The sequence below is a fragment of the Perca flavescens genome, chromosome 23 (assembly GCF_004354835.1).
Source record: "Perca flavescens isolate YP-PL-M2 chromosome 23, PFLA_1.0, whole genome shotgun sequence".
Lineage (NCBI taxonomy): Eukaryota > Metazoa > Chordata > Actinopteri > Perciformes > Percidae > Perca > Perca flavescens.
In genome coordinates, this window is record NC_041353.1 from 17,521,769 (window position 1) to 17,533,794 (window position 12,026).

General features: G+C 41.2%; 1 protein-coding gene across 4 annotated transcripts in view; it reads right to left on the reverse strand.

The window, feature by feature from the left end:
* Positions 1–12,026, reverse strand: part of tbc1d22a (TBC1 domain family, member 22a) — a 131,307-nt gene that overhangs the window by 89,391 nt on the left and 29,890 nt on the right. For 2 of the 4 annotated variants that reach the window (XM_028570955.1, XM_028570958.1), the window contains exons 7-9: positions 6,643–6,771; positions 4,358–4,420; positions 3,803–3,868 (exon numbers count right to left, since the gene is read on the reverse strand). In XM_028570955.1, the coding sequence (XP_028426756.1) occupies positions 3,803–3,868; positions 4,358–4,420; positions 6,643–6,771 (258 nt within the window). The remainder of the gene's footprint in view (positions 1–3,802; positions 3,869–4,357; positions 4,421–6,642; positions 6,772–12,026) is intronic. The other 2 variants (XM_028570956.1, XM_028570957.1) reach the window with 2 other exon arrangements.

Here is a 12,026-nt window from a genome sequence, read left to right on the forward strand (position 1 = left end):
ATCTTTCCTTATCAAAGCCCCATTATTCAAACAGGGAGAGGTGCTGCAGCGTGCAGGGAGTGTGGGTAATGGGACTTTCTTTTGTTGTGCAACCTCAAAAGATGACATGCATATTTCACATTGGCACCTAGACATTGAACCACTTTGAGTGAACCCCTGCGCGCACACACTACCCTACCTACACCCAGTTTACTAAGGGCAAAGAATGTTTGTTGTTGTCGTTTGTCTGTGAAAGACAGAAAAACAAAGATGCAGAGAAGCTACACACTCAAAACACCAACCAAACAACTCTTCCTTCAGGTTTAAACAGAGTTCACACAGTCCTCAACAGACAGCCAACTACAGTCTTGCAAATTATGTTAATCTCACATTATTTTAATATTCTTCGCATAACTTGATGCATCTCTAGGAGAGGAAATCCGCTTCCCTGCATCTTCTGTGTCATAACGTTTCAGCTCCCTCAATTCAGTTCCAGACCCCAAGGACCCTGATAAGGGTAATCTCAAGAGGTAGAGAGGAAACTGACACAACAAAATGATGCCAAGTCAAAGAACTCTTCAGCGCCATCTGACAAATAATGTGAAACAAACTTAAGGTGGGGGTTAGAGGCTTAAAAGATGATGCGACCGCAAAAGATCATGGGCTCAATCGCTCAAAATATCCCACGTATTCATTAACATCCACACAAAACTGGTACCTATGCACTCCTTAAAAAGGTGCAGTAGGTAAACCTTATAAAACTAACTAACTTTCTGTCATATGTGCTGAAACTGACCCTATGTTCCTACATGAAGCAGGTCATTAAAAAAGAAATCTGGCTCCTCTGGCACCACCTACAGCCTGTAGTGCGATTTGCAAAAACCCACCGTTCCCGGTGTCTAAATGCTTGTCAATCACTGCTCATGCACACGCATTCATTCTCCCTTGTGGGGGGAGGGGCTTAGGAGACCGTTTTGGGCTTTAGCAGAAAGGGGGGAGGGACTGAGAAGTTGTCAATGTTCAAATTTGTGGGCTAAGTCCTGGATCTTCGCAATCCTACCTACAGCACCTTGAAGTTATTCCTTGTACAAGCAACAGTGAAATGCTTAAAATGGAAAAAAAAGATTTCTTAATATGACTAAATCCTGCCGTTTCAACCATTAATCACAAATTGGGAGGCAAAACAGATTTTTTTCTTTGCACGTTGGGAACTAGTAATTGCTGATTATCAACATCTCATGAAGAATGCACTGTTCTCCAACACAAGAAACACGTAGATCCCACCTAGGAAATCAAAGCAGAATTGCTTCAATATCCCTCTCTCCCCGAAATGGAACAGACTGTTGACTGCCTTCCATCTCGACTAAATCTCTCCAAGCCCCATGGGTGGGGGGTGCCGAGACAAACAAGTGAATGAAATGAAGCAGAGGTGATTTTCAGGTGGTGGTGCAGCAGCAAGCATAACAATATAAAAAAAGGGGGCTTTGGAGTCTGTTGCATACCAAAATATACAAGGTGTGCACTGCTTGAATATATTGGTAGCTTTTATTTTGCACTCAAAGAAAGGAGAGTTGGTGTGTGAGTATTACAGCAGTAATACATACTATCCACCCCTCTTGTCTGATCTTATTTCCCTCCCTACCTTCTTGGTTACAGCCCCGAGTTCTACCCTTTACAAGACAGGGGCAAGCAAAGGTTGCGTTGCCTGGGGCACTGTGTGCGAGTGAGTTTGTGTGTATGAATTAATGTGCTTGTACATCAGTCTGTCTGCATAGATTAATGCCAATATGTCGCCCTATTGTCCCTTTTTTCTGTGTGTGTACTAGGGCTGTCCGCAACTAAAGCAAAAGCTCATGCAATTTTGTCGACTAATCGATTAGTTGATTTAACCGACAGATGTGTAACACAGAGTTGCTCCACAAAGAATCACGCAAAAGCACCACGTTCAATCTTGTGTTTATCAGAGCTGTGCTCATAAAAAAAAATTCGGCATAAAAAAAAAAAAAATATATGTGGAAGAAAATGGAGGCACCTACAATTGCTGCTTTGATCAAGAATATGGTGCAACGTATGTCCATGGAGAGATTAACTTATATACAAAAAAAAAATAATTGAGGGTGTATGAGAAATTTTGGAAACCACAGGAGATCTAAAATTTAATAAGGACTTGGGCATGTCATGGAGGGTAATAGCAGACGTTATCTATATTTCTCCAGTGCTGCAGGAAATTCCGAAGTTTCCTTTCTTTGTGTAAATTCGGTGGATTTATGAGGACTATGGTTGATGGCTCCTTAGATCTCTGCAGGGTAAATTGAGACAGCTAGCTAGGCTATCTGTCCAATCAGCGGCTCTGTGCGGAGTTTAGCACTGCCCATGATGATTCCGATTGGTTTAAAGAAACGGCATTAAACAAGAGCACATTTTTCCTCCCATCCCCAAACGCTATGTGGAGTAGCCAGACCCTCCTTCAGCGCGCTTTGGAGGAGGGTCTAGCAAAGCGAGACTATAGCAGCGGTACAATTCTTGTTTGTTTTTGTGTGTATAGTAGCTTTGTTGGAGGTACCATTGTTCTGTGCATATGATACTGTCATATAGCTTGCTTTTAGTTTTTTGGCTTTTGTAATACGGCAGATGTTGGGAGAGAGATTTTGTTATATACTGTATATATAATAATTGTATTAGTATTATTTTATTACTGAAAAAAGAAATTGCTGTGCTCCTCTGTTTAAAGCTTGGCTTTCAGTAATCTATATCGAGGACATTTTTATTTCCTTGATTGTTTAGGCGCCGCCAGAACAAGACCAAAACGACAGATTAGTGGACTAATCGACTAGGAGAGAGTGTGTGCCAATGCATACATGTCTTATATGTCAGGTGTGTATACAGTATGTGTGTGCTTGCTCACACCTATGTGTAGGTGTATATACAGGGCAGTCCAGAGCCGTGGTCACCTCACTAGCCTGCACCTTATTATGGGATTTTTCCATCTGGCTTTTTTACTTCTCTGCTTCTCAGGCCAGTGGTTCTGTGTGACAAGACCTCCCAGACACACTGAGATGATAAGATAAATGTAACCTCATATAATTGAAGAGAATCAAGTTAATTTCCGTGTTAAGTTGCATTGGGAAGCTGCAGCACTGATAGTCCCGTAGGCCAGCTGAGCCAACGTCTCACACCACTGCAGAAACACCACATTTACATTTTAAGCATTTAAGTAGGACTGTTATCCAAAGCAGCTTACAAAGATGAAATAGTTAAGGATTCCAGTAATGTGTGCCTCGCCGCATGTTTTCCCAATGTGCCCAAACTACAGTTGATAGTTACTGTTTTATCAAACATAATGCTTCGGAGGGTTTAAAGATAATTTGTTCCTATATCCTTAAAAACACCAAACTGTAACAAGAAATGCTTTGTTCAGTAGCACTAACAAAGAAGAACAATGACATACAATAGTGCTAACCATGCAGAGTGTTTGCGTGTATCTGATCACATGCATGACTGCAGGTATTACATCATTATTCTATATGTAATCTTAGTGTGTGTGTGTGTGTGTGTGTGTGTGTGTGTGTGTGTGTGTGTGTGTGTGTACCCATGCCAGATCATGCAGTGTGCTAAAGCTAGGGTTTTCCCCATTTCAAACTCCTAGACAGACTCTTTAATTGGGAATTTTCATTTCTTATTTATTTTTATCTGTCACTTGTCCCTTTTGCTCCACAATGTCAGTCCCACGGATGATGTTACCACCCATATCTGACCAAAAGCAAAAGGGGGGGAAAACCCTGCTAGGTGAGGTGGTGTGTGTGCAGCAGGGGAGGGGTCTCACCTCTTGGACAGAAGCTTGTTGAAAGAGAGGAATAAGAGGATTAGTTCTCGGTATGTCAATGTGAATCTGCAGAGAGAGAAAGAGAGAAAAAAAGACAAACACTGAAGCAACGGGCACTAGGCAAGTTAGCACAGATCTGGGCATCACAGACAGAGACAGAGAGCAACAGTTAGTGGATTGGTATCCTTGATTGAAGGCGGACGGGGGTTTCAGTGGTCTGAAATGGATAGCAGCGGTGGTCTTGAATGCAAGTGTGCATATGTTGAGATGTCTTTGTGATGCTATGTGCTTGAGAGTACATTTGTGTGTGCGTTGCTGTGTGTGTTTGACCACATTTATACCATTTCAGAGTGTCTGCCCCGCAGATGGACAACATTACAGGAAGACAGAATCATCAGAAGGGAGCCAGACGGATGCAGGACAGCGGCTGGAGCCAAGCCAGATAAAATTGTCCAGACTGGACGGGGCGGGTCGTTTGTGAGAGTGTGTGGCTCGTTACTGACAGGACTGGGAACTGAGCTGTATTCACAGTCCTGTCTGCTCTGTCCACCTTACCTCTGTCACCTTTGGCTGCAGCACCAAAGACTCAGGACTCATCCTGGGAATGTCTATGTGGATCTGACAGCAACATGGGAGAGAAAGGTGTTAGACACAAACACAGACACACAGACACACAGACACACACACACACAGACAGACACAGACACACACACACACACACACACACACACAGACGTCCCCTTCATGCACTTGTCCTCATTATTCCGCATTTAAACCTGTTTTTGGCAGCTGTTAAATCTCGTCAGATGTACTCAGGAAGTGGTTAGTCTGGCTCAATGGGTGTACATTTCTGGGATAAAGCCTGACATGTGGCGGGTCTCCCTCTCGCTATTTTGGCTTAGCGCCACCCGTGACAATTACCATTGGTTTGAAGAAACACATGCCCCCCAAATCTCCGATAGATAGTCGATGTAGCCAGACCATACTCCACGTCGACCCAGTGCTATGAAGATAGGTCCGGTAGACTAGGAATGGGTAAAACCCTAGAATAGGGGCACATTCAGACATGAAGAAAAATGTGGCTATATTTCAACCTGGGTCATATTCTCGTGATTGTGACCCTTCTTACAACAGTAGATACATATGCAGTAGATACCTATGCAGTTAGCACAATAGGTAATTAGGTGGCTAATTTCTGTGTTTACTTTTGGTCGGATTTAAACTGGTATTATACTTATTGGAATGACTCTAATCCTTGCAGCGCTCATCCCACTGGGAATCAACAATCCTCGATGCAACTTTTAGCAGCATTCTTACCATTGCTTTGATTTGCTTTCCTATATGGTTCTAACTACCCATATAAAACTGTAGGCAGCTACTGCCAGCTAACAAAAATCACACAAGCTAAAAACTCTGAATAGTAAAAAACGGTGGAGTGAAGATAAGCGAATGTACATTACATATGACAGGTGGCAAGGAGAAGGATTTAGGTGGGTTGCCAGTGTAGCCACAGTAACTTCAGAAGCCCATAATATTACAAAGCCCTGCTACTTTAAATGTGTTTAGGGACTATTTCTAAAGTAGTTTTGCCTCTAGTGGTCAAAATGTTTTTGATGCAGCCTTAACAGAAGCAATTGTTTTAAACACAGAACTCCAGTGTATACATATGTTATGATAGCATAAAAAAAGATGGAATTCTTTTCAACACTTTCTCTTGGGATGGAACAAATACACAGCAGTACTTCAAAAAGCTTGCAGTGCAAGCTGGGACTTCTACAGTAGCTACACCAATATGCATATGGATAAACACATACACTCACAAGCTGTTTGGGCAAGTTACCAACAACATAAGCAGATATATAAACGAGACAGATAGACAGACACAAGAAGAGAGAGATGGAGAGATCTACACTGCTGTTGGACAACCTAATAAGAGCAAACACATAGACAAACATAAAACATATAGGAACTTGTGACGCATGCTAATACATCTACAGCCACTTAAATATAATGTACACAAAACACATACAAACACACTGACATGTGTGCAAATACACTACCACACACAGAAAGAAATTCACTTAACATCACAGCTCAGTCCTTCAACAAAAACAGTGTTGGAACAAGCAGAATTTGGCAGAAAAGGAGGCATCAAGACACGATCCAAACAGTCATCAAAACAAAGTATGCCAGCTTCCTGGAACAGTGCAGAGGAGATCAATGGGAAATTGGACTAAATATGAGAAATGTGTGTTTTTGCCATCGACTGCCAACTTTGATGTTTCTTATAGGCTTGAAATGAATGGGAAGTGGCCGAGTTTTAAAATGAAAGAGTATGTGGGGGGAGAGAAAGACCGATTAAAAGAGTAAAAGTAGATATTATTTTCAAAGCCAAAGAAAAGTGTTCATTTAAGCAGCTTTCTGAAGCTTGGGGCTGGTTTTCTCTAGTCTGTGAACAGAGCTCAACCACCCTCCCTCCATGTCAACACAGGCAGACAAACCGACATCAGTCTGTACATGAGGGAGAAAAGAGGAAAGGACAGAGAGGAAAAAAGCATGGAACTGGTTCCAGTAATCCTGTCTGTATGGCCAAATCCTGTCAAAACACACACACACTTTCTCACACACAAACACTTTCTCACACACACACACACTTTCTCACACACACGTCCTGGGTTTGTGCTGAGGGAATACATTAGTGACAACAAGTTGTTCTTGTAATTGAAAATGGAACCTTTTGTAGATTGTCCTGCCAGACAGGTGTTAAAGGCACATGTAAAAGAAATGAATAAACACACAACAAGTAAACAGGACCCGTGAATGTACGCGTATGCATATACCTGTCTGTATGTGTCCTGATGGTGTTCGTCATTGCGGGAGTCATAGTATTGCTGGATGAAGCCAAAATATTCTTGTCTTTTTCTCTGTAGGACGCTCTCTCTTCTTTCTGCATTAGCTGGTAGGTAACCCTAAGAGAGGGTGAGAGAAGGACAGAAGTAGGAAAGAGTTAATAAAATGGTGAATATAGTTAATAATATAGTCATCTTTAATTCATACGCAGTAGCTCAGGTTGATGGAAACAATAATGATTGGGAAGGCAAGGCAAGGCCATTTATTTATATAGCACAATTCAGACACAAAGGCTGTGCTACAACTAGTGCTGTACACAAACATACAAAGCAAATAAATTAAAATTCAGCAATCATAAACCAAAAACAAAAAGCAGAAGTCGAGATAGAAGTACTATCTACAAGAATTAGATAGTAGTTTTATAAGATGTTCTTTTGATGGCAGGTGGATTCTGTCACCCTTGGACAGTGCCAGGCTAGCTGTTTCCCCATGGTTTTACTCTTAAAGGTCCCATGACATGGTGCTCTTTAGATGCTTTTATATAGGCCTTAGTGGTCCCCTAATACTGTATCTGAAGTCTCTTTCCTAAAATTCAGCCATGGTGCAGAATTACAGCCATTAGAGCCAGTCCCACAATGAGCTTTCCTTAGTATGTGCCATTTCTTTGTCTGTAGCTATTGAGGAGGGGGGGGAGGGCAAGGTGGAGGGTCTTGTCATCCAACTCTCAGCAAGAAAGTAAATAAGTGCATTTCCCAAAATGGCAAATTATGTAATATGTCAAAAGTTCTAAAATCTGACCTCATTATAAATGCAATAACATCAATCTTCAGACTATGAAAATTAAAAAGGTATTGTGGAGGATTTTCCCGAATTTAAAAAAAAGAACCGCCCTCTGTACTTTTTGAAAAAATGCACATGCGCAACACTCTGCCTGCTCCCGAGAGGGAACGCCTATTAAACGTGTGCACGAGAGTGCACGGTTAACAAGTTGCTGTCGGCATGGCTCATACCAGCCTACTTTCCAAAAGAAGATTTGCACTTTTTCACAAATTGAGATGTTTACCGTGCGTGCGCGGTGCGTGACTTGTGCCAGGGGTAGCATCGCTAATCATAGCTTACATCAACTTTTACTAGCAGTGATTTTAAATGGATTTCTCCAAATAGCATGCCAAACTTTACTTGTGGAGTAGAAAATTCACGACTGAGGCATCAGTGGGAAGCCCAACCTGTGCTTTTAGCACACGCCAGCGTGTGAAATATTCTCCCAAAAGCTTCAATGCTTCAATGATTGCCTGAAACCGTAGCTCAAGCTCACAACACATACACACCTGAAAGCTAGGGACGTGCACGTACGACGGCCTTACGTAAACCTACCACCAGAATGATTGACAACCAGGAGGACCAATAGTCTTGATGATCCACCCGGAAAAAGAAAATCCTCCACTATACCTTTAAGTTTGAAATTAAATTATCTACAACAGATCATTTCATTTGTATTGAGTTAGGGTTACTTATACTAAGTAATATACTATATTACTATACTTAATACCACTAGCCTGAACATTTGAAATGTAATGTAACATTGTGTAAAATGAACAATCAACATTTACAATGCCTTACTGATTCTAGTACAGGCCCATAAAAATGTTAGCAAGCAACTGGTAACAGTCTCCAAACTAATATACCTGTCTATTTTTGACACGCATGCACAGAGACACATGCTCACAGACACACTTGCGGGTTCCACATGGGACTCATTAATTCAGATCCATAGATATTCAGTATCATTCCACGACTTCTCGGAGTCTGAAACTGCCTGACATTTTACGCTGTTTGTCTCTCGTAATTATTTGTCTGTCAGTATTTACTATTTAATGAGCCTTTATTTCTAAACTCTTGTTCTAAAATCTGGACTTGCTTGGGAGTCTGTTGGCCAAGTTCAATCACAAACCAAACCCAACCACCTGGGATTAGATAGTCCATGAATGACACACTTCACTTTGCAGAGAAAACTTTCTGCTGCTTGCCTAAATGGGTTCTGCCTCTTAGGGAGCTACCTTTCTCTGTCTGTGTGTGTGTGTCAGACAGTTTATGTGAGAATACATTTGTAAAAGTGTGTATCCGCCTTGTGCAGTCAGACTTATGCAATGAGGAGAAAGTCAACTCCAAACTAAACAACTAATCTAAAGTCTATTAAAAGCGAGAGCTGGGACCAGGGGCTCTGAAATATTCACGCAGTTAAAGTCTTCATAACCGAACTCAAACTCTAAAAACTTGTCCCTGCGATAAAAAGCTGGGTCGTGTAGCTGTTTAACCACCAAAAGCTCAAAGGTCTTGATATGTTTTGATACTGCCTTAAGTGCATGTGTTTGTTACTATATAATTTTAAGCATTCATAAATAGTTCCAAAACATTATGATGATTAAAGACAAAGAGGGTGGCAGGTTATTTAACCAATTTTATCAATATGACAAGACTTGTGGTGCCTTACAATGATGGCATGTAATGCCGGCTACACACTGGCTGCGTGGCGTCAGCGTGGCGTTTCTGTTGCGTGGATTTTTCTATGTCTTTGCACACCAGAAACGTGTCTGACGCGGCGCAGCTGCTGCTAGCCTTGTCTGTACACATGTAGGTTTCCCATAAACGTAAATATATACTGATTTGATTACAGCAAAGACAGCGTCTGCAGTATTAACGGCAAAACAGGCTACAGAATATTTAGTTCTGTAATGACAGGTGCAATATTTGAAAATCGATAATTATTATTTTTTTAAATTACATTTATATCTGCATTTATGTCAAAACCTAGAGACTTTCAAACATCAAAATGTAAATTATTAAATGTATTCGTGTCAAAATGACATAAACATCTTTTCATATTAAATTTTTCCTGGAAACGCTTCCAACACGCTTGCGTGTCGATGGAAATGGGCGTCGGTCCTATTTCTAACATGCACGCGTTTTCTGAGACATATGCGTCACGCAGGCAGTGTGTAAGCACTAACCTTTTAACATGGGAGCCGAAATATAAATGGACACGCCACGTAGCTGATCATTGGGAGCCAAAATCCTAATCATGATTACATTTCGATTAATTACACAGCCCTATTTGTAGCTATAAGTAGTCATTTTAGATTTTTCTCTCTCTCTGTCGGTCTCTCTCTCTCATTCCATTTGAGAAGAATTCTCTCTTTCCATTTCCCTGGACAGTTTTTCCATGCTGACCTGCAGTGGAGAAGTGCCATACTCGGGTGATGACAACTACATTAGCTGAAAAGGAGAAGGAATATGATTTTTGAGCCAAGGCTATTTGATAAAGAAGACCTAGAGATGTGCTTGAAAGCTCCAAAAGGTCAAGACCTCCTTGCACAAATCTTTCAAAGAGCTCCTTGTAATTCGTTTAGCAAGACAGATGTTGCAGTACTGTAGACAAGTGCTCTCTTCATCACGCTTACATTTATTTGTCATCACTTTTTCTGAGAACGCATTTGGCTGCTGATCTACGAGAAGCCGCCTAGGCGAGAGTATGCATGCATGTCCAAGTGCTTGGTACCATTATATATGTATGTGCAAGTGAAGTATTCAATTTTGGCCTTTGGTCAGTCAGTTCTGAGAGCAACTCTGTTTTGGACTGGCTTTAATGGAATCGCCATCAAACTCCACTTATCTACCTGCACCAACAAAGACAGTCTGCACATCAGGCGGGAAATCACAAAGTCCTTGAAAGGGTGGTAGTGGCTGTGTCTGTATGTGCATCTTTGTCTTTGTTGTAACTCTGTTGTTTTTAGAAGCCATCTTCCACTTTTTGGTAATGTGCAAGCATATCAACAATCACACACAAAGTATCAACTTTGGGCAATTGTCTAGAGGAAACTCCATAAGTTTTTTTATTTTTCAGTCATTTTTTTCAAGGCCCTTAGAGAAGCCTGGAGAGCCTAGAGGCTTATTTGTTGCACACAACTTTGCTAACACACAAACCAACATTTGGCTAAGACATACTCATCAATTGTGAAAAATACGCATACTTCAAATATGGTTCCACACACTCATTTGTGAACATTATGACATAAACACACGCATCCCATTTCACATTCCCTGACAGCCCATCTATCTTTTCTGCCTTACATCATACATCATTCAATGTATTTCTCATTATCTGTTGGTTTCAGTCACTAACCCTGAAAAACAACAATGTAAATCTTTTCACGACCAAAACACTGAAGCAGGCAGACTCCTTACTCATCCTCACCTCTTGTCCCATCTACCCGACTGCTGCCAGTCGGCCAGAGGGTCGCCTTTGTGCCCGCAGAAATCAGGCTAAGCACTGACGGGGACTTTTCACAGACAGCTTTCTGCCAAAAATAAATCGTGTTGAAACTGCTCCATGTGCAAACACAGGAGTACACACACACACACACACAAAAATGAACCACAACAGGCCAGCTACAAAACAGTGGGCTCCAGTGTTATGTACACTCAGCCAAATGAGGGAGAGGAGAGCATGTGTGTGTGTTGGAGGTTAATGGACAGCTTAGCAGAGGTCAATCATACACTGCAACTGCATTACTGCTCGATAGGACCACACACACACCCCACCCCACAAACACACACACGATTGAAGACCGAAAAGGACACAAGCTGGGTCATACACTACATTTTTTGATTAATTCTCTTTATTACTAATAGGATATCGATGTTTCTAAGATCACCAAGGCTATAAACAAATCGAAAATCGTATGTATCGCAATTTTTTTTCCTAGAATCAATATTTTTTTTATTATTTTTACCAATAATTCACCTAAATATTTTGTATAATAGTTTGTTTATAGAGTATCGATGATGGCGACAACATCATATCGGTGTTCATATCAGTGTTTCCAACAGACGGAGAGCAAAAAATGCAGAAATTACATGTTAGGTACTTCTTTACAAATGAAATAAATGTCAGACTCACTGATCGCAATACTTCTAGAATCGCAATTAATTAAAATCGCAATATCAATCGAATCGGCACCCATGTATCGAGAAAGAATCGAATAGGGACAAAAGCATATTGTCCCAGCCCTACTATAAACTGTGCGGGGGGGAAAAAGTTTAACATAACTGTGCATGTTTGAAGAATAACTGGTTATAAAGGAAAAGGATGCAGCGTGCCTTTCGTTTAGAAAATAGAGAATTGGGGCGCCCTGGTAGCTCACATGGTTGAGCGTGCGCCCCATGTGTAAAGGCTCAGTCCTTATCGCAGCAGCTGAATATAACGGAGTATGTCTCACAGTAAAAGTACATTTAGTGCCCAAGATCCAAGTGCACTTACTTATGCTTGAAACTGAGTGAATTTTCATTTCACTTGTGGTCTACTGGTTAAAAAGGG